This window comes from Nanorana parkeri, unplaced genomic scaffold, assembly GCF_000935625.1.
Source record: "Nanorana parkeri isolate BGI_ZX_2015 unplaced genomic scaffold, ASM93562v1 scaffold718, whole genome shotgun sequence".
In the NCBI taxonomy this organism is placed as follows: Eukaryota; Metazoa; Chordata; class Amphibia; order Anura; family Dicroglossidae; genus Nanorana; species Nanorana parkeri.
Genome location: NW_017306986.1, coordinates 504,252 through 528,244, shown reverse-complemented (window position 1 = coordinate 528,244; position 23,993 = coordinate 504,252). Strand labels below are relative to the sequence as shown.

Here is a 23,993-nt window from a genome sequence, read left to right as displayed (position 1 = left end):
TGTTGTCAAAAGCTATCTGCAGCGAGGGACAATGCCACAGGGCAATTCCACTCTGTGCAGGAGATTATGGGAAATTATGCTAGCAATATTTTTCAAAGTGCTTGTTTATGTTTGCCGAGGAGTTATTTAAATATGCTTGCCATATTTCCATTTGCAGTTTTGTGATATACAGCTTACTGCCTATTTTAATATATGCACGTTTCATATTGTGGTATATGAGAAGCTTATATTTTTGTAAGCTGGCTATGACAAGAACAGCACATTATAAGTCTCGGGACTAGATCCAGCGCTCAGGAGAAAGATTGACACCGCTCCTCTATGGCTGCAGAGTAACGGAGAGATAAGCTCATCAGTGTGCTGATCCTCCTTCACTGTCCAGCCACTGTCTGGGGAAGGGAACAATACTTTAAATATTAACAGCAAAGAAAAAACGGGTCTTCTGCCAGATTGTGGGGCAGAACATTACAAGTCTCAGGACTAGATCCAGTGCTCAGGAGAAAGATTGACACCGCTCCTCCATGGCTGCAGAGTGACGGAGAGATAAGCTCATCAGTGTGCTGATCCTCCTTCACTATCCAGCCACTGTCTGGGGGAGGGAACAGTACTTTAAATATTAACAGCAAAGAAAAAACGGGTCTTCTGCCAGATTGTGGGGCAGAACATTACAAGTCTCAGGACTAGATCCAGTGCTCAGGAGAAAGATTGACACCGCTCCTCCATGGCTGCAGAGTGACAGAGAGATAAGCTCATCAGTGTGCTTGATCCTCCACTGTCCAGCCACTGTCTGGGGAGGGAACAGTACTTTAAATATTAACAGCAAAGAAAAAACGGGTCTTCTGCCAGACTGTGGGGCAGAACATTACAAGTCTCAGGACTAGGTCCAGCGCTCAGGAGAAAGATTTGACACCGCTCCTCCATGGCTGCATGGGGAAAACCATGAACATCTGCCCACCAGCTAGAGCATGTCAACAATCACTGTTATCAGAATGAAAGAAAAGGAATGCGGCCGCACTCCGTATCTCAATTGCTGATAATTTATTGTAGTAAGTACAGATCACACAGTAGCATGTAGGGTGACATGTTTCACCCTATGCGCGCTTAGTCATAGAAATTAGGGGGGGGGGGCTGGGCTGCACACATACCAACAAGTTCAGGTGCACTTAATTAAACTGTTACAGGACAGAACTCGATTAACCATATAAACAAACAGAATGAGCATCTATCCTATACAACAGCCAAGTTGTTGTATAGGATGCACACTCATTTTGTTTGTTTATGAGTGTGGCCCGATTCCTTTTCTTTCATCCTCAGGACTGGATTAACAGAAATACAAATCGTTTGGCAGGTGAAACAGCTCCCATTTATGCATTTCACATGTGTAGGCATCTGCTGGCTGAAGTTTTAACATGTAATTTCATAACTTTTCTGAAAAGACAACATTGATCTGATTACACAATGATTTAAAGGGCTTTAAAATGGAGCAACATTTACTGTTGCTACTTTGTATTTAGAAACTAGAAAAACATTTTAGTGTAACTCTGAAGTATACAGCATTTGTGAATGTTTGGGTCATGAAGAAGTTGGTTGCCCTCATGTTACTTTAACATTGCAGCTTAACAACACACTAGCCAAGAGGGCTCTTTGACCCTTTTGTCTCATTTTCGCACTTCACATATCAGTACTTTTGACAAGGTTTTCCTTGAATTGTTCCTGGAGCAAAAATTTGTCATATCTCTGCAGTAAATGGAACCTGTATAAATTGTGTATGTGGAGCGGGTACATTAGGGGCCATTTAGTGTCAATAACTCCTAAGCTGAATAGCTTGACTCTGTTAAGCATTGTAATATTTCAGTGCAGCTTTGAATGTTCATGATGTTGGCCAGATTTATATTTTGTATGTGTGTCCATTTGGGTCAGATTCAACTAGAGCAGCAGCATGGTATCGTACAAATACCTCCAGGAAAGCTCTTGCACCTGGATCAGGGAATTGTTGTACTGTACATCCATATTTTATGTCCTGCTAAAATGTCTTGTGGTAAAATAGCCATTAAAATATAATTTATATATATATATATAATATATTTTTTTCCCTTTAACCATTCAGGGTAAATTTTTCAGAACCAATCTTGTAGTTTATGTAATTTACGGATAATCGTACTTCTCTAGAACTACCTGGTAAGGAGAGGAGGAGAAAAGTGTTCTGTAGTCCTAATATACAGTACTGTGAGTAAGCGTCATCACCCTAGGACAGGAAGGACTAGCAGGACCACCAAATGAAAATCAAGGAAGAAAAGCCTGAAATAAAGAAGACTCTTGCTGTTTTCTTTTGTGCAAGTTTTGTGAAATGATCAAAATTGTTATCTCGTTATGAATAAAGTAGACTGTAGTTATTGACTTGTGTGCGGTTGCTCTTCTTGGCTGATTTTATTAGTCTTCAGCAAATAGAACAAACCTAGAAAATCATATTAAATTTGGTCTTGTCAGCTGTCTGTGTAATCAGTGTGTATCTACTAAAAGACAGTGAAAGAATTGGAAGATGTTAAAGTGCTAATTAAAAATAAAGGCAAACACTAGTCAGATATTATCTAATGTGCACTGATTTGTGGCCATTTGGTACATGAACTAGCACTTAAATGACTATACTTTTTTTTTGTGTTGGATCTAACCCAAGGTGCTATACTCAGAATTATATCAAATTGACTATATTAAAAACAAACAAAACACTATTATTGTAAAATAAAGGAGGGTATAGTAAAAAGATGAAAAGAAAGGCACAATGTAGCACCTGGCTTTTACTGTCTGTATGTTGAACTGGTTACAAGTATGTAGGATCAAGGTGTAAGTTTTTCCAATTCCTCTGGCTGCCTACTTGTTTCAGGTCATTCGTTAGTTGATGACAGCCTGGAGCCTGCAAAACGGGTCAGTAATGACAGCTGCCTTGTGTCTGTTCTGTGTCTGTTCTAACAGGATCACTTAATCGATTAGGGCTAAGCTCTGTATTCAACCTATGCACACTCTTGCCTAAATAGTTCAGTCGGTAATGGACAAAGCCACACCTATATTCTTGTAAGGTCCCTCCTTGGAAGAATCTGAATATAGGAATAGTTTGGTTTACAGATAAATGAAAATAGTGCTTACTAAAGGTTCTGCAGGTGGCTAGAGGATCATGCATTTACCAAATGCTTGTGAAAATCATGATTAAATGTAAGTGTGTCTTTTCCTGTCTGCTTTATGTTGCTTGTAGTTAATGTTGTTGTCATAAACTTGATAAGAAGGCTTCCATAAAATTTTTGGTTTAAAATCTAGGCATAATAAACTCTGTCAAAGAGTAAAAGTACATTATGGCCTAGTGTCCTTTCTTTCAATGGTTTTATTGTTGTGCAGATGACACTTATTGAAAGTTTTTTTTAAGTCTCTCCATTGGTTGTTTTTCTTTTTTTATATATGAATCTTTATTTGTAATTACAGTGTTCATGCAGTAGTGACATGGTAAAAATATCAATGGATATCTTCGTGAAGATGTTTCAGCCAGACCGGTATGACATCTGGAAACAAGGGAAGGACATCTACACTCTTGACCACACAAAGCCTACAATGGATACTAATCCATTACTAAGGACCTGGATGAATAAAAGGAGAAGGAAAATAAAGAATGCTTTGAAAGGGTACGTTTTGGTTTAATCATGCATTATTTTATTATTCTACCAACACATGCTCTATTTAAAGTAGATCACCCTGGGCAAACAAATGTATTAACCCTTGCAGTGGGGCTACCCCCTCACTACAATGGTTAAGTGCTCATTTTGTCTAAGGTCAAAAATAACAAAGTTTTACTCACCCGATACTCCGAGCTGGCTGGCTCTTAGACTGGTCCCTGGAGCGTCTCCCCCTTCCACTGCAGCGGTCTAGAGTCATCACATTTTATACACTGTATAGGACGTAAGGACGCCAGGGAACATACCATTGCTGCAGCAGTGGAGGGAGTGCTGTGACAGCCAGCTCGAAGGATCGGGTGAGTATAACCTTATTTTTTTAACGTTTAGTATCCAAAGGTCCTCTGGCGATTAGCAGTAGTTTCCCACTCCCTTCTGTGTTGATACGCTTCAGGGGTGCTGCTCCTCAGTAGATCGGAAAGCTCTCACTATTGCAAAGAAAACAAAAACAGAAGAGCGCCCAAACCCTGTGCGTTATCAACAAATTGAAATGATTAAAAACAGTGTCCGACTACTCACAATTGTAGTAGTGTACAGGCTTAGTACTTTCTCCACAAACGATGGTGTTATAAGCAATCTAGATCTGAGGAACGTGGCTTGCCCTTGAAACGCATCATCCGTTGCAGCCTCGCTGGTGTTGTTTGTCCCACTGACTGGGGTCTGTGTGTGTTCGCTTGGATTGCTTATAACACCATCGTTTGTGGAGAATGTACTAAGCCTGTACAATACTACAATTGTGAGTAGTCTGACACTGTTTTTAATCATTTCAATACATTTGTTGATACCACACACAGTTTGGGCGCTCTTCTGTTTTTATTTTCTTTGCTATTTTTTTTTTTTTTACCAAAGACAAAAACGAGCACTTAACCCTTGCAGTGCAGGGTAGCCCCACTGCAAGGGTTAATATTTTTTGCCTGGAGTTCTTCTTTAAGATGTAATTTCATTAGGCAGTGGGCAATATACACAACACAGCAATTCAAAGCAATCAATTAGTAGTCTTGTTTTGTTGTGGCTTTTCTAGTGAGAACAACTTTGCTTACAATGGCATACTGCACTTTGCACATCATCATAGCTCTTTGAACTGTCATTATATTGTAGGTTTTATATTCTTTCTTACAGCATACAAAACACTAAACGGACACAAACTTTATGCATTTTCTTTCTTTAAAACAACTGTAACATTTTGCCAGAACCTATGACTTGACCAATCTCCAGGACCTATGACCTGACCTATCACCAGGATGTTGCTCATTTAAGCATACTTGATCATGTTTGGTCAGACACCAATTTTAGCTTTGAATACTGAAAAATGGCCTGGATGGGAAGGGGGTTTAACACCGCGGATGTCAACTGGTTAAATAAGTTTTGACCTTCCAGATGATTATTTGATCAACTTCCCTATGTTTTGTATATTGCACACAAGTTTTTTTCTCTGCTGCTGAGAAATTCTACTTACTTACAATGTTTCTAATATTAAATTAAAGACTGTTTAAGTCTTTCATTGAGTGACAGGAAGGTTGTGATCCAATTTTCTTTGGTAATACTCATGTTCACCTTTGTCACAGCAAAGTCCCAAAGGTTATGTATCCTAACCTTTTGAGAAGTTGAAGAACTTTGATAGAGGATTCGCAAGTTGCAGAATCACCCTCTGATCTGTAACATAATAAATTCTAAACACTATCAGCACACAAAAAAATGACATTTTTGTGCTAGTTTATTAAGGTGAAAGGTATTTATATTGGAAGCTGTTTTATCTTATCCAAACCAGACATTCTAATCTGACAGAAGTATCTTCCATTACAGCCTTCAGCGTACCACATCTCGTTCTAAGAGGCTTAAAACTCGGGAGGACAAGGAAGTATCAACCATGGTAGTCGGGGCAGAAATCGTAGCTACTGAAGCTGCTACAGATGGTTTCAAGGTCAATGAAAAACCCACAGAAAATGCAGAGCAAATAAACAAAGAGGAGCCTTTGGGGGATGTGAAGAACATTAGAGAAGTGCATCTAGATCACAGCTTATTGAATAATATCCAAGCCTCAGGTGAGATAAGGACTGATTAACTTTCTCTGATAAGTCATAGGTTCTTGAAGGTATGGTGTCATACATCGCTGCTGTGTAGCAATGCTTAAAATACAGTGAATTGTTGGCTTTGCTTGTAAAATTGTGTTAAATGCAGCCTGTGAGCCTGATATGCAAAATAATTTTTTCTTCATGACAGTATGCCACATATTGTCCTCTGTGATTCTTTATTCACTTCAGTCATCTTTTACAGTAAGGTACCGACAATATGTCTTCAACGTTTAAAGACTTTGAGGAGGTTTGAAGATTCAGTATTCTACAGAGGATAAGTTGTGGTAAAAAGTGATATTTTTATTTAGAGATTGTCAATCTAGTTGTAACCCAAGGTTTTACTGTTAGGTGTACAGGCAGCAATTAGACCATGGAAAGAGACAAAGGCTTACATTGCAGTTATTGATATCTATGTATTAAGCCACATATGAGCACATGCCCATTTTTGAGGGTCTGAAAGTGGGCCTAAAGCCTCATTCAGACGTGGGGACGCTTCCACCACCCTCTGAAAATCGATCCTCAGAGGATCGCTTTCTGAATGGCATTCAGGAGGTGATGCTGCTGCCACCTGAATGCAGTTTTTTCATCATTCATGGGGATTTTCTATTGCGATGCCACACCGTATCCACGGGGGGAAAGATTTTATTTTTTGGAACCAAAACCTTCTGATGTCCTTCTTTCAGTATTGTACTGTATTGTTTAACTGCCAAAAGTGTCCACATTGCAAAAACAGCTTATCAGGAACTCAGTGAGGGAACTCTGATGTAAAGAGGGCTCTGTGATGTCAGGGTGGGGGGCTTCTGATGTGAAGGATGGCTTATGGGAGGGACTTTGATGTAAAAGGAGGGGCTCCTAATGTGAGTGGGGGTGCTCATGTATAAGGAGGGGGGACTCCTGATGTTAAGCGTGGCTCCTGATTTTAAGGGGGACTTTTATGTGAAAGAGGGGTTCCCCCAATCTATACTAGACCACTATCAGAATTTTAGTGGGGTCATCTGTAATTTGTTTACACTTTTTCTTTATATTTTAAACTGGGGTGTCTTGAGATTTTATGTACTTTTAAAAGGTGCCATGACTGGACAAAATATTGATAATGCTAATCTACAATGTAGTATATGGTTAAATGTTGGGGGAAAAGCACCAGTAAGCTTAACTGATATTTTATTGCACTTTATTTGCTTCATGGTCCTTGTCATGGACATTGCTAGAGTCCTAAAAAGACCGGGGGCACCCCCGAGGACCTATATTGATATATTGTGAAGCTATCAAAATAACAAAAAGCAGATGAGGCCGTTCCTTGTTCCCTTTGTCTCCCCTCTACTATATTTAAACCTTAACACAGACCTTCTCTTATTTGCTCTGTTTTAGCCCTCGTTCACACCTGAACGTTTTGTAGCGCGTTCTACGCTCGACGAACGCTCTACAAAACGCTCAAACATCTAAATCCCATTGTATTCAATGGGTCTGGTTCACACCTTGGCGTATTTCAGCCCGTCCCTAACGCGCTACAAAACGGCCCACGCCTGAAAAGGTACATGTACTACTTTGGGCCGTTTTTGTTGCGCGTTTCCGTTGGGATACAGCCAAGTAGCCCTCGGAAACGCACGTATGTCGCGCAATTTTTTAACCGCAAATTGCGGTAAAAAAACGCGCGGCAACCGCGCATATGCAATACGCCTAGGTGTTAACCAGGGCTAAATCTCCGTTTGAAAGCATTTTGTTTGCAAGTAGTGCAAAAAAAATACTTGTTGAACTGTACACACGTTCTGTGTTGTATCAGTTTTTATCATGGACTACAAAACAATTTTCCCTTATGTTGTATAGATGTAAAAAGTGGGAGCAATGCATTAGTTATTGATTTATTAGCAAAATACCAACTGCTCAAAGCTGCCATAATTGCTTGCAAATTCAGTCCAGAAAAAGACACAGTCCACAACAGGAAATTAGGAGCGGAGTGCATTTCTGGCAGAGCAATATGTATTATTCTGTACTTGCAGGGTCTGTATAGAGACAAAAATATGGGAAAATGTGCACGTATTGCAGAGACGCACACTTTTAAGTTGTTTTCCCTTTTCTGCTATAATCTCATAATCACGTGGCTTTAATGAACCAAAACCACCTTAATTTCTCCTACTCCATCAACTCCAATGAATTTTGCCACAAAACACGAGACTGTCAAGAAGTTCTCAAATGTTTTGGTACAGAAAAAAACCTCAGTTTTATTCATCCACATCTAAGAGTAAAATATTATTTTTCCTGGAAAAAAATGTTTTTTGTCACAACTGTGATTTTCATAAATTTGATGACATGGCTAAAATTAAAAATCACTTGTGTATTGTCATTGCTTAAAAAGGAAATATAAACATATTAATTTAAAAGTAGTAAAAGTCAGACTGAAGGTGCCCACACACCTTGCGATAATCGTACGATAATCATGGGAAATCCTGCGATCGTACGATTATCGTAAGGTGTGTGGAAGGCGTGCGCCCTCTGCTACTGTATGGTCCCACGACTTTTATCTTGGGAACATGTTCGAAAACCCGCCTAACATCGTACGATTTTCGGCTGGTTTGTGGCATGTTCGCAAGATAAAAGCCGCACGGGTTGGTGTGCGCAAGCGCACTGCCCATTCAGCATTGCGGTCATTGGAAGCCCGCCCCTCAGCGGGGCGTGCTTGCGATCATCGCAATTACGATCTGCCTGTCCAAGATAGCCAGATCGTACGTTTTTTAAATTACCTTATAACCATCGCAAGACAAAAGTCTTGCGAGTGTTGTAAGGTGTCTGCCCAGCATTAGACTGCTCCAGGACATGCGTCCTGGGATTGCCCACATCTGAACCTAGCCTTAAGAAACTGAAGTGTAAGACTTTGAACACCTTTTTGTTTTGATGCACCCGGAATGTATTTCGCCGATTTGAACCTGGGTTTTAAGTGGAAAAAAAAACCTAGTAATTATTTACAAAATGCCAGTTTCTTTCTTGTTCATTGAGGGACGCAGGGTTTAGAGACATTTGGATTATTTTTCTACATACAGGAGGATTTGTACACTGGAAAACAAATAAAACAGTGACCGGGCTGCTATAGCCCCTGCTACCTCCTAGCATGCCTTTAGGATTCGCTAGTGTCCTAGAAAGATGACCATCTTTTCTCTACTGAGAAAAAAACATTTTACTAGCCATGTTTGTTCCTTTTCTTAAAATAATTTTTCTTCAATCGAGATTTTGCTACCTGCTTCTTGATCTAGTCTTTCTTGCATCTATCAGGATTGGCACATCCTCAGCAGTAGCTCATACAAACACCTCTTCCCACACCCCACTGGAATGGAGGATTGCAGGGCCTGCCTGGAATGTGACTTTCGGGCACTGGAAACCAAATGGTGCTTCAGACCTTTGTGTACTGTGTTTAGTTACCCATGGAGTGCTTTCCAGGTCCAGAGCCATGGCACCGCCTCTGGTGTGACCCTGTCCCTGAAGTACTCATTTATGAATAAGCCATGCGGGCAGATCATGAGGCAAGCGTTCCATTCACACTGATCCCCTATTCCTAGAGTGCTAAGAGCTTATGCTGGCTGCCCTATGCTACTGCTTAGATGTGTTAGTGTAGGACTCTCGTCTTATTTTCCAAATTAGTCTGCTGTCATTGAACATGCGGAGAGCACTCAAGTTGAAATGTTGGTCTGCAGAGCAGACATGTAAAAAGTGTCTAATGTGCATGGTATTTGAGGGCCAACAGTTCTTCTGAGCTGCTTTGGTCAACCTAATCAAGGTTTTTTTTGGGGGGTAAGAGTACTCGTATACCACAGAAAAAGAAGCCTAGCCCTTAAACCGTAAAGGCTGCTCTCTTAGGCCAAGAAGAGTTCCTTTGCTACTTCACGGCTTCAACCTTGAATACCAAAGCTTTTCAGGCGCCCAGTTTAGCGGCAAACTCTGGGCTTCTAAGTGCCCACAAACCTAGGAAATCCACTTCACCTAAGGTCTACTACTGCACATGGAAGAGTTATTTTGCTTGGTTCGGGGAGAAAAACTTTCATTCCAGAAAATATTTTGTGGGGCATATCCTGACCTTTTTATAATTAGGTCTGGACCAGCAATTGGCCATGAGAACCAGCAAGAGTCATAGCTCAGTGTTTTCCATATTGTTTCAGAGAACGATGGCCTCCTATTCTGTAATGAAGACTTGCGCATCACGCATCTGAACTGGTGGCCTTTTCTTTTAAAGAACCTTTTCTGGTCTCATGTAGCGACAAGATAGTGTTGAGGCCTAAAACTTTCTTCCTTTATAAGGTGGTTTCACCTTTTCATCTTAACCACGACATTGTTCTCCCATGTGTCTGTCTGGTTCCAGTACATCAGAAGGAGCTGTACGTTCATTGTTTGGAAGTTCATGCTATACTCTTTAAGACAAACTCTCTTTATCATTCAAGATGGCAAAAGAGGAACCAGCTTCTTGCTCCACCATTTCTCATGGCACAAACAGATTATTGTTCCCGCCTATGTTCTTAAGGATCGGGTTGCACCCTTTCCTGTTTAGGCACACTGCTAAATTGGTGCTTATTCTGCTTTCGGCTTTTCAGCATGAGGCAACTGTTTCCCAGATTTGCAATTACCTGGTCTTCTGTTCACAAGTTCTATAAGGTGGATGCCAGCTTTGGGCATAATGTCCTTTTAGGCAGCTCTTTTATCTGTAGTCAGTCCCAAGTTGTCTGTTGTTTTTTTTTTTAAGTGGGCTTGTTAGCATTTTGTTTGCTGTGTTGCTCACACTTCAGTTGGACAGCTCTCTCCTGCTGACCTTTTCCCCATTACTCACTTACCATACCTTGGTTTGCACTGTGTCTCTGTGTGGAGGTGGCTATTTTGGTAGAAGCAGTGCTTTGCTTCCTCAAGCAGAGACTCCAGAAAGGAGAACAGTAAGCAGAGCAAAGTAGGGACATCACCAAATCTCACTTGAAATCTCTTGAGACCAGCTTTCAGAGGCAACAGTGCCTCACACTGTGATCTCACACTGCTGATATACAGCTATGAGGCTGTAGGTGCCAAGACACCCTCACATGCCAGGAAGTGCACTGCTATTTTTCCAGAGGCATTCAAGACAATCAGGGTTATTCACAAAAGGATGAAGAGTTTGGAGAAGGCAGGAGAAGTGAACAATCTAGGACAACACTGTCCAATACTTTGGCCCTGGGAACTAATAGTATATTTTATTTGAAATTGTTAACATGAAAGTAGGTAGCAGGGATTAAGAGAATACCGTTTCAGGGTGACTGTTTTTTTTTTTGTTTGTTTTTTTTTAAAACTTTTGTTAGCAGGTACTTATAAAAGATATGCTGAGATTGCTTCTGTTCCTAGGTAAAAGTAGTATGTTATAAAATGCAAAACTCTATATTTAATTATTGAATTAATGATATTAATCTCCAAGTATGAATGGATAAGCTGCTGTGAATGGTGTATATACTGTGACACTATGCAATCAGCCTTGTGCCTTTGATTTGTAATTAGCCTATCTTGCTTATAGGTTCACCTCCTGCTATTCCTTTGGAACAAGATATGAAGCCAGAAGACGAGGGTAATCATGACCTCAGTTTGGCTGCTTCAGGCCTTACAGAACTATGCACCTTTTTTGCCCCATCTGCTGATTTAAAGATAGAAGATGGCACAAATTCAGTAGAGGAAATGGACCAAAAACCACCTGTGCAAGAAATCCAAACATGTGAAGCTTCTGAAGCTGATCGCATCGAAAAGGAGGAGACGAGCAGCATCACCAGTGATGAAGAGGATGATGCCAGTGACCTTGAGATAGCTGAATGTGGCCTGGAACCTGGAGAAGTTGCTTCCATGTTAAATGATGGGAAACGGGGCTCCGAAAAGCCTAATCTATGTGTAAGAACCAATAATTCCCTTGTATTTATTCTCGATCTTATTGAGCAGCCTTTAGCCAATCTTAAGCAGTATAAACGCTAGTCTCATTAATTTTTTAGCAATGGTATTATACTTGCTCATTTACTGAAACGGACAGAGCATTAATCACTTTAAACCAAGATGGATTTGATTGTACAGCCCTGACAGCCAGGCTGCTGTACTTGTAAAATTAACAGCTATCAGCATAAATCATAGGGCTACAGTGAGCATCATGTATGACAGCTTAGCTATCATGTGCATAGTGCTGCCATGATAAAGTATAAAGCAACACTTCAAAATCCATGTACAGCTTGTTTTCTCTCTCAATCTACAACTATACTTTGGACACATGAGTTCTGTGAAATGAAAACAAAGAAAAAGGCACAGCATTTTCTGCCGACAGTGTATTTTTAGCATGTGATCGCACATCTTTTAAACGTTATACTTTTTTTTAAGTTGATGTCAAAGGGGTCCATGACCTTGATTGCAATGTTGTACTGTATTGATGAGATTTCCAAACTATAAACATTTTCCTACATCAGAAAAATTATATTTGCCTTTTACTTCCATACAGTGAATACATCCTATGTATTTCACCTGATACATGTGGTGGTATGTGTAAAAACTTCATTTTTTTTAAAAATGCCAATTTTTGTGTTCCCCGCCCCCCAAAAAGCATAAAATAAGCTTAATGAAGAAGTATCACTACAATGTAAAACAACCTTGTTAAATCCCCCTGCAGACCCAGTGCACATCACACTTGGTTCCTTTCAAACCTGTTCTGTGGCTGCTAAGCATTGTGGCCGGATAGCTAGCTCCCATCACTATCCAACCACGCTGATGGAAAGAGACAGATTTTTGACAAACAGCAGGGGCTGTTAGAGAGGAGTGCCATCATTGAGCACAGCTCCAATTAGGTGTTTGTAATCCACGTGGTGAAAATGGCAACTCCGCAGGATATGACAGCAGAGGTGGTTGACATTGTAGTAGTTAGCATGAACATAAGGAAATTAATGGAGCGGGAGGATTGCCCCAAAGGAACACTCACTGCTAATGTGAGCAAGCCTCTCTAGTAAACCCAATGCAGTCCCAATTATGGAGGATTTGTCAGCGCTGGATTGGCTGTGTGATCTATTTGCCAACTGTGTGAATTATCGGTCACCCCCTGGCCCTCCATTCTCACCTTGTTGAGAACTGCATCTCTTCCCTACTGAATTCTCCTGGGATATGCATGTCCCATATCCTAGTAGGCATCAGCTCCCATTCTGTTGATGGATGAAGGCGGACCTAGCACACGTCATCACAGGGCTGACCTGCCTGACCTCAAAAGAGTCGGACATAAAGAATTCAACCAGGAGATCAAATAAAGATGTGTAATCAACTCCTTATAAGAACTACACTACAGCTGCTTAGATAATTATGGGTATATGGTTACTCTCTAACACCCCTTGAGATAAATATATTGGAAATGTGTAAAGATTTTATGACAATGAGCTTCTGATACCATATGTCAAATGTTATGCTGCACCTTGTGTAAAATCCCATATTTGGCAATTTGTTCTGATAAGTTATGCTGTTAAAGTGTTTCTAATGTCTGTAAATACTGCTGATCAATTGTGTATGTGCTTCCTACCCGGTATAAATACCTCTCTTGTAGAACATGCGTGGGGGCACTCCTTGGAGAGTGTCCCACACAATTGTGTTAATGAACATCCTTTTTATCCCACCATAAGAATATTGACTGAATTCCACAACCAGCCAGCTCCTAGTGATGTAAGGCAGAAAGATTGTGGCGTGTGACAGTGGAGCAGCGAATCAATAGTGAACAGCACTGGATTTGTTGTGCATGTATATTAAATATTCCAGCTAAACTAGTGAAAAAAGTAAGGGGGCATTAAACATTTAAATAAAAAGCAAACACTGGGGGAGTGAACTTACCTTGGACACTTTACTTAGACACTTGGGTGATGATTTAGATGCCATTGACATTTTGCTTCTTGAGGGAAGCATCTCCCTAGATATAAACATTAGCATAAGGATTTGTACAGTTCCTCTGCAGCTGAAATATTTGTATGTGTACAGCTTTAGAGCAGATATATGGTACTACAGGGTCCTATCTTGTATCCATTGAGGTTTTTTTCCATCTTTAAGTGGAAGGGAGAATAAATGTTACACAGAACATAGTTCTCTTAATCCTGGATAGCTATAATTTCTTAAATGCTACAATGTTTTCAGTATTTCAACTGGCTGACTTTGTCTGTTTCAGAACACAACTTGGGCTGAAAATAATGAGAAAAGGCCACAAAGAACAAAGAGCTGGCGACTTCCCCTGGGTAAACCTCCTTCTAGATCTCCTATGACAGTAGTTAAACATCAAGCAAGTGATGAAGGTATGCTGTTTTATAGTTTTTCCTGTACAAGAGTGTGATGAATATAATATTTTCCTTTTTTGTTTTATTCTGCATTTCTCATTTGTGCTGCATATGACACTTCCAATCAGTTGATTGCAATTAATGGTGCTGCAGCGTAGAGTCCTGTTTGCAATCTTCTCTTGTCACCTTTTCCAAAAAAGAAAATGAGATAGAACAATATTATTAATTCTTGGGTAACAATTGTATAATCTCACTGTTTTTAGCTGGATCTGTTTAAAGAGAGAGTACATTTTTTTTTTTTTACAGATTTGCGCACCCGAGTTTGCCATACACAATACAGTACATATCATTTTATGTTTACCATAGAGATAAGGTCAAAATATAGGGGAATGGCCAAATATGCAATAGGGACTCTCCATTTGTTAAGAGTTAATTAGATGAGCACATCTTTAGCAAACTACATACTTTATGCTCTTAGTACACATGCTGTCTCTCCGCTTGTGAGCCAGCATTTTGGAACAAAAAAGTGTTGTGTTTAATGCATTTATAAATGCTAGGGATGCACCGATACTGGTATTTGTACTCGCCCAAATGCTCCCAATACGTATCCCGATACCGGAACTTCTGGTATCGGGAAACCAGGAGGCGAGTCATTACACGCCGCCCGGCTTCCTGATTGGCTGAGAAGGCTCCATGCTCCTGGCTCCATGCGCCCTCGTCACCAGGGAGCATGGAGTTGGCTTCTCAGCCAATTAGGAAGCCGGGGGGTGGGTCATGACTCACCCACCTGCTTCCCTATTGGCCCGGGATGCCGTCCAAGTGACATGGGAGCATGGAGCCGGCTTTCCGGTCAATCAGGAAGCCGGGCGACAAGTCATGACTCGCTGCCCGGTTTCCTGATTGGCCTGGAGCTGGCCACTCAAGAAGGGGTCGACGATGGAGCCGGCTAAACAGGAAGCCGTGTGGTGAGTTATTACATACCGCCCGACTTCTGTAATGGGACTGCCGGTATCGGTATTTGGTATCGGCGGGTACCTGGAAAAAAAAAATCAGTACTCGTACTCAATGCTGAAAAAACGGTATTGCTGCATCCCTAATGCCTTTAAATTATGAGCCTCCCTTATTTGATGCTCTTATGCACACTTAGAACCTGAAAAATTGTGTGTGAGTTCAGGAGTAACTTTCAGAATTTGCAAATAAGATTGGCTCTCTTTAAAATCTCTGTTATCATGCTTTTTTTGTGTGTGTTCTGCCCACAGGATATATCCTGTTGATCATGTCACAAAATGTCACAACTGACACGTGTCACTTAAATTATGAATTACTTTAGTAAAGACCATGAATATTATGGATTATTTGCTGCTTTGTGAGGTTTAGTGATTGAGCTACATTTTGTTCTACCACTTCAAGATTCATTTTGTTAGATTAATGCTTTAACAATTAGTCAGCCTTCTAAGCTGTACTTACAATAGTTGTTGTTTGATCGGACACTTGTTTTACCAGACCTAAGATAATTAGAAATTTTAGTATAAATGGCAAATGTCCAGACTATGCAGAGGACCATATCAATGGTTTCAAAGTAACGGAGTACGCACACACACAACTAAATTTACTTATCTACCTGTTTAATATGTGAATGATAAGGAGTCGCTCTTACTTTTTAAATTGCATTTCAAGTTTTGGATTAAGTAGGTAAGGATTAGAACTGTCATGTTTATACTTCTATCTGGTGCTTCCTTAGAGAGGTTTACCTGCACTTTCAGCCCTGCTTCATATGTTTCACCGGACAAGAAATTAGGGAAATTCAGCAACAGAGACATATACAGAAGCAAATATGTGACAAGGGTTCTAACCTTCTCCTTCACTACTGAAGAAAAGCATTTTTATTTCTGTCTGTGTTGCTGTTGGAGAGTTTCCTCACTTTTCTCTCTGGCAAATCATTGTCAGTAGGAAAATAAATGAGGGAAAATAGAATAAGATATTCTTAACAAGTCATTGGTGACCTCTCTAGCTGCAGGCAATGTTTGGATGCTCATCCTTAAAGTTTAGCAGCCTTTTTATCTCTAATGTAAACACAGAGCAGGTGGTAGGGGGAGCAGAGCTGGCCATACACTGTATGAAATTTGTTCAGTTGGTGACTCTGTTGGCACCCTTACATATAACATCCTTTGAACAGAAAATTGAAGCAGCCAGTCGGAAAATGTTGGAGTGAACGGTGACTGCAAACAAATAAGCTGCCATCACTGCTTGGGTATTTTAACAGCAGCACACCTGCTGTTGTTAGAATACAACAGACCAGTGGGCGATTCTTCTATCTATGCTCTTTAGTGTGGTTGGAGAAATCGGTTATATTTTTTTGAAGCCCTCACTAATGGATCAGGGTTTTATAGGTATGAAGGAGCATATGGCTTCCCCCAGTGCATAGGGATTTGTGTGTCATGTAGAGAAAGCTGATATAATAGAGAACCCTATTGTGAGATCCTCTTTACTGACTGATGTACAACTGGTACATATTTAATATCATGCAAGGGACCGCTGAAATGTTTAGCAAGGTATTTCATGCCAAATGAATATTGGTGCCTCTAATATGATCATCCTAAACACATTTGTAGAATATAATCCTCTAGCACAAGAGAAGCACTAGGAAGGGAAAAAGGGCATGTAATTTGATTATCCTTGGCTCAAGCTTCAGTTCTGTTTATCACCAAATTTGTAATTAATTTACTCAGTGTGAATCTTGGTCTGCTCATCCGTCACATACCTAATACCTGCATTTTAGGATGTAATTTATGTGTAGAAGGCCAACATTTATAATCTCAGCCCAGTAGTTCTGCCTCACATAGCTCAGTGTGTTCTTAAGCATCTCTTACAGAAAGGAGGAGCAGCCTGTGATCCATATCAGTATAATCTTTTCATGCCTTAAGGGGCTGCAAGGAAAGTGGGTTTCCTTCTGATTGCAATATACAAATAAAATGGCTTGATTAATATCACAGCTAAGTTGCCTTTGGAATTAAAATTTAAATATGCAGGCGGCTGGAGCAAAATGACTAGTTTACGGTGGTCTAAAATGCACTGGTGTTTTGCACAATACTCTTTAATCTTTTGGATTCAAAAAGCAACATGATACACTTCTAATTGAAGTGGGACAATACTAGAGGGAAAATATTCATGAATAAAGCAAAATAATTATGTTAAAATGTTACTTTATTCAGTATGAGAACAGTCTTCACAGTATTTCTAGTGAGGTTTTTTTCTTAACTTTTCTTTCTTTGATAAGGTAAAGAGCAGTATTTAGTGTGCAGTATTCCATGAAAACCAATATGCAAAAGCTATGCATTGTTCTGATGCTGTATACCAATGAAAGGTGAAAACAGAACAGGGGTCAATGCACTTTGTGCTCAATAACACTATGTTCTGCCTTTTTAAAGCCGACTTCCTGGATAACCACTAAATACAGAAATGAAATGCATTAATGTGAATTGTTTGATCTGCCAAATGATTCGTAATTCTGTTTTGTGATTCAGACACAACTACCAGACGGTGTGGCCAAATCCTCAAACTCTGTCAGCAGTAGCATCCCCTGATCAGCCTGCTGTTCTTTGTCTCTGTCTGGGAGATTTCCCCTCAATGTGTTGTCACCTGAACAGGAAGTGAGGGAAGACTGTGCGCAGGGAAAAAACAACAGCGGTAAAAACCTGTTTAACCCTTCCTCACTCTTCAGGACTATTTCAGATCCTGAATTGATTTATGAGAGCTCAACACTGCTACATAATACATTAAAATGCATTATATAATACAACATTCCTGATAAGGATCTCAGGATCACTTGCTGCATATGCCATTTCATGAACATCATCTCTTTGGTGCTTTTCTAGGCAACTTTATTAAAGATGTAATTGGCAGAATAAGTACTCTTTTGTAATAGCAAAAGAATGCAAAGCTTCAATCAGGCAAAACTCGATCCCCCTCTGACACCAAGAAGAGTCACAGTTCCTGGACTCCCAAATCTCCTACACCTGCAGACAAGTCCTCTTCACAATGAAAGGATGCCCCCACTTTCCAAAGTGGGGAGATGTCTGTTGGCCTTTGCAGATACTGAGACTGACAACATCTTGGATGCATGGGTAAAATACATAGGGGGGAATGTATCAAATCTGGAGCAGTTGTGCATGGCAACCAATCAGCTACTCTCTTTAATTTTCAAATCTTAACTGAACAAACTGAAGAGAGGACAACTGCTCCAGGTTTGTTAAATCCCCCCCATAGTGTCCAGGGGCTAGAAGCTGAAGCTTCAATCTCCGCCTCTGTCCCGCTTCATATTCTCCAATCTACCTGTGTCTCCTCACAGACTAATGGACCTCCATGCTGCAAAATGGGGCATTAGCCCCATCCTGGATCTTAAGGCTTCACTTCAGGTTAAAAAAAAAAAAGTATAGAATCCACATAGTTTGTCAAATCCTCCCTTTTATCAGACAGACTTTTTAGCCTCTGTGGACATTAAGGATGTGTACTTGCATGTCCCCATATTTCCAGCACATCAGCACTGCCTGCTCTGGGCACACCGGACCAACAGTTTGTAGCCCTTTCATTTGGTCTGTCTTTTGTCCCTGAGATCTCAGGGCATTCTCATAGTAGATAACCTCCTATTGAGAGTACAATTAGCACAGACTCTGTCAGTCAATGTCTGTCAGACTGGTGAGACTCTACAAAGGTTTGGTTAGATCCCAAACCTTCAGAAGTTAGCACTAGAACCAGCTGATGGCTTGGAGTATTTGGGTCTCATTCTGCGCAGTCAAGAATTTTTCTTCTGCAAGACAGACTCCTGACTTTCCACTCTCAGATTCAGATTCTACAGTCCAGGAGCCATCCAACTCCTCTTTTGCATGAGAGTTCTGGGCTTAATGGTAGCCCCAAGGCAGTCCCATTTGCCCAGTTCTACTCCAGACCATTGCAACTCAACATTCTGTGTGGGACAAGAAGGTTCTGCCTGTCGACCAACGAATGCCAAGACCAAGTTCCCTCTGGCCTGGTGGCTCAGGAATCCAGTTGTAGAGTCGGAGAATCCTTCCTTCTGTTGTTGTGGAAGATTTTCATGACCAATGCCAGCCTGACAGGCTGGGGAGAAGTCCTACACACCCTGATGGTGCAAGGCCCATGCACACAGGAAGAAGCTAGTCTTTTTCCTTGAGCTTTCATGAGTTTGACATGTTCTGGTTATCCCGTTAGTACTGGACCTCTCAGCTGCAGAGCCAACTGATCAGGATTCAGTTGGACAATTCCGCAGCAGTGGCATATATCAATCATCAGATTCACATTCCAAGTGCAGACAACTGGTGGGCAGACTTCTTCAGCTGAGAGCATCTGGACTTAGGAATGGTCTCTTTACCTAGAGGTGTTTTTGGACATCTGTTGCAGGTGGAAGACAATGAATGTGTGCCTCCAGGCTTCCAGATTCAATAACAAACCCATTTGTCTTTGATTTATATCTGATCATGTGTCCCTTGATGAACAAAAAATAGATTTTAATGGTCAGTACAAAAATCCTGTTTGAAGCCTATTTGTCGCACGTTTTAAATCTCTCAATGATCCTCTGCCTCCACGTGCTATGATTTGTAATTCATTTTTGTTTTGGAAATTACTTACAATACTTTTTTTTGTCTGTGTAAATGCTGCTTCCTGCACTACCACTTCAGTGCTCTAATAAGACATAGCCAGGTCACAAGCACGCACCTCATTACTACTGTCCTCACAAAGACTTGTAGTGCTGGGAAGGAGAAAGGAGGTTTCCTGCTGCTGTATCAGTAAATTGTAAGTAAGATTATGGCAATGAAAGGTGTTAGTACAGTGTCAATTTGACTGAATATCTATTTCATTGACTCCAATTGGGCTTAAATATTAAAAACAAGCACAAACTAATCATGCAGCACTTTACTTTTTCAATTTAGCACAATATAAACAAAAACAAATTCCCATTAAAAAGATATGGTATAAATCACTAAAGGTTGTGACAGTTTGTTTTTCTAAAAGCAGTCCTTACATGTAACATAAAAACTCAAGATGCATTATGGGAGCCTGTGAAATAATTATAGTGATTTTATGTTGCAAAATTCCTGCTTCCTAAAGCAATAAAAAAGTCATCCTTGCAGTTAGCAGTGACTTGATTCAGGATATTTACTGACCCACTACTAAGACTTTTTTTGTGTGTTCTTTCACATAAAACAGAAAAGAACATTTTTTGTTTTATCCATCTTTCTGTTCTTTTGTATTTTTGACTTCTCAGCACTTTACTTTCTCATCCAGCATTTAAAGTCAGGGGACAGTTTGTCATCTGAGCCAAACTTTTCTCCTTTCTAGCTGCTTTTTTTTTTCTGTTAAGCTGACTAGATACTTGTATTGGTTTTGAAAGAGCATAAGCGAAACAAGTAATGTTTATTTCCTGCACATTGCGAACATTTTCCTTACAGAATTAATACTATCAAATGTTTTATTTCAGTGCTGTAGCCATTAGTATATGAACAGATTAGCAGAGCAATGGCTCTGGAATGCTTGCCTACCCCTATTACTAAAGTAATAGACGTACAATCGTGTGCTTCAATAAAAAGTTTAAAGATTTTCAGTTGTTTAAGGAAATTCTCTCTGCATGTAATGAAAATAAAATGTCAGCTACAACTCTGGGTGTAACGTTTTACAAATTAAGTAAAGTACACAGTGGGATTCAAAACTAAAGTTGCTATTATGACTTGTGTCATAAATACTGAAAGGTCATCTCTGAGCCTGATGAAGGGAACCCTGCGTGGCCCCAAAAGTGCTTGCTAATGAGAGACAGCGATTGTCAATAAATGAACACTTAATTGCTGATTAACATTGTGTGGTGTGCTGGTGACATCATTCAAACTATCTACATGTGGCGGCGCCATCCACGGTCATTTTCAGCACTCGTCTACATTTTATGGGAATCCCGGTAAGGAGTGCGGCAAGGTTTTTCTTTTCTTCATAAATACTGAAAGTGGATGATATATCTATCCATCCTGAATTTACGTACATCTATTGTCTATAATTTGTTTTGCCTTATTGCCATACAAAAGCATAGGAGATTAATGTGGATCTGAACTCAAAAAGTGAAGATTAGCTATATTAAGGGGAAAATTGAAAAATGGCATTTGTGCCTTAGCAGTACCCGGCAAATGTACTTTCTGCTAAATGAGAATGCTGAGGCACTTCTGTACTCCAGTGTGAGATTCTCACTCCAGTGTGAGATTAAGGCACTGCTGCCTTTCTGTCTCGAAAATTGGATAGCATGTCTTTCCTGATTGCTGCACCATCTGTGGTAGGGCCTAAAGCCCATGAGGTAAGCTGCAGCCACGCACTGACAAGTTCTCATATGATAGCTTCAGTCTCCTAATGGGTTAAATCTAAAGGTGGCCATACACTGTACAACCCTCGCAAGACTTTTGTCTTGCGATGGTTGTAAAGTAGTTTAAAAAATGTACGATCTGCCCATTTTGCACAGGCAGATCGTACTTGCGATCATCGCAAGCCCGCCCGCTGAGGGGGCGGGTTTCCGATGACTGCAATGCTGAACGGGCAGTGTGCGCACTCCGGCCCGTCCGGCAGTTGTCGAACAAGCACGCCACTAACCCAGCCTGCTTGTTTGACGGAAGACTTGCGATACATGCAACACAATACGTGCATGAAAAACAACCAAAATGTGAAAGAAGACCTAAATATCTCACAAAACAAAGTTATTCACATGAAAGTAGAATATTAATAAGATATTATTAGTAAAGTTTTGTCTGTAGGTTCTAATTTCCGATCCAAAAAAAAATACCTCGCAACTCACACATTAATAATAATACACATCAGAAGGTTATACTTGCGGACAATTAATAGTACAGCCAGAACTGCTGAGCAACAGTATTCTTGATGTTGGGAAAAAAGCACTGACAATATAATACAAGATCGCATACCTTAACAACAAATGGAAAAAGTATTTGATAATAACTCTGTCAAACCAGTATTTCAATTTCTGCCAAATAAAATGGAAAACAGATATGTTTCGACCCACTAACACCCAAATGCATTCGAAAAAACATAACCTAATGACTGAGGGAAAACTAGAGCAATATTTTCTTCAGGAAAGGTAATTATTTCAGAGCTTTTATTTTTTTGCTGTATTTCGTTTATAGGTGTGGTTTATTGTTGGGCACATTCTGTTTTCCTAGAGGCCAGAGTATGTTTAAATGTTGGTGTATATATGTTCACCATGTCCCCAAGCCTAAAGAGCTGCTTTTTCTATTTTTCAAAAACTGTTGAAATAGAACATTAGTCTGTTGTGCTAACAAGTTAGTATTTTAAAGTCTTCATTTTCTTACATGATTACTTTGCAGATTTGGTTATAATTTATAAATGAAGCATAGAATTTATGCATGGATTTCAAAAATATCTATATAGCTTCTCATGTTCTACCTTTGCATTCAGGTTGTTGCAATAAAAAGGCATCATTTTCCTTTATCTCCTTTTCTTGTGAGTTAGAGCAGCATGTGTTGACCTTTATCTTTCTGCTTTTGTTCGACATTGTAAGTGAATCTTGTAATGTGGCTCATAGTCTGCTTTCATCTTACTCATTGCTCTACCAGCTTTTATTGTTCTGTCATAGTCATTAATAGGATGACTATGCTTTTACCTTTGCTTTTCTTAAACTACAAAGTATTGGTTGTCAGACATGGCAGAGCTTTACATTTTCTGTGTATCAGTGAAAGCAGTCATACACTTACGTGCTTGCTAATTCCTTTAAATTGATACTTGCAAGGTTTATATTTGAAGCTCATTCTAATTACAGTGTAATGGCAAGATCAGAGAACGGGAGATTTAAAGGAAGACTGCACTCTTCAGCCATTTGTTGAAAATGAAAATACCCTGAATTATATAGGCCTTTGGCTTCTTCCAGTGGTGACTTTATTGGATCTTACTCTTCCTATCCTAAGAACTGCTGATTTTAGTATAGTTTCACTTTTGATATTATCTTTTACCTTTTTATCAGGTGCCAATGACATATAAACTGCAAACTCTATATTTTGTAGTTACTTAAGACTAGTGTATTAGTGTTTCTTCATCATACATCATAGGACACATGAAGTTATTGCTGGAACCAATAGGTTATGCAGCTACCTTGAGTTGATTAGACACTGGAAAATTTAACCTGTAAGGATAGCCCCGTATTATCCCTCCTGCTCCAAGCCTACTCAGTTTTTTTGCTATTGTCCTTTGGATGCCTTCTCTCTGATCTGAGGGAAGCACATAATTTTCTGTACTTTTTAGCTTAAGGATTCTTCTAGCAAGTTTCCGTAAATGTTGTTCACAGCCGCCGTGTCACCTCTAGAGCAGCTATCTAGATAGTTTTTCTGCTCAGACAGCCTTGGTGGGCCATGCGCAGATCCCGCCAGAAGATGCGGGGTATGCCCATCTGGAGGGTGGTCAAATGGGGCATGTCCCTTTTTAAATGGCTGCAGCTTCCCTCCTGATGCAATCACACTAAGGTAAGGGCTTAGTCCCTACATGGTGCACTGTGTATCAAATCCTGTCCATTAAAGTGTTAACATCAGGCTTGTTGAGGGTCTGCTGCCCCCTTTTTAAATTTGACACCATTTATGGGCTTTCCATGGACTGTCTGGATGCTGCTTCTGCACCTGTCATTTTCTTTTTCCTGGTGGTTACTTAACTGGTCACATACTGCTGCCACTGCTTCTGCTGCATCCTCTGCACTACCAGCACAGGTAGGAGAAATCTCTGCACCATTTACTGGGCTACTGGTTTCTGCCTGCAAATGTCTGGACACAATTTCTTTTTTTGCAGTTTGTTTTTGCATATAGTTTTTTTTCCTCTGGAATAAATGTCAGTGGAATAATTTGTAGCAATTTGAGGAGAAGAGTCTGAAGGTTATT

General features: G+C 40.1%; 1 protein-coding gene across 2 annotated transcripts in view; it reads left to right on the top strand.

Moving 5' to 3' along the window:
* The window catches only part of KDM4C (lysine demethylase 4C), a 279,255-nt gene that overhangs the window by 161,450 nt on the left and 93,812 nt on the right, over nucleotides 1-23,993 (top strand). Inside the window, exons 9-12 of one of the 2 annotated variants that reach the window (XM_018564061.1) lie at nucleotides 3,469-3,665; nucleotides 5,517-5,755; nucleotides 11,298-11,662; nucleotides 13,947-14,070. In XM_018564061.1, the coding sequence (XP_018419563.1) occupies nucleotides 3,469-3,665; nucleotides 5,517-5,755; nucleotides 11,298-11,662; nucleotides 13,947-14,070 (925 nt within the window). Of the gene's footprint in view, nucleotides 1-3,468; nucleotides 3,666-5,501; nucleotides 5,756-11,297; nucleotides 11,663-13,946; nucleotides 14,071-23,993 lie in introns of both variants that reach the window. The other variant, XM_018564060.1, reaches the window with a different exon arrangement.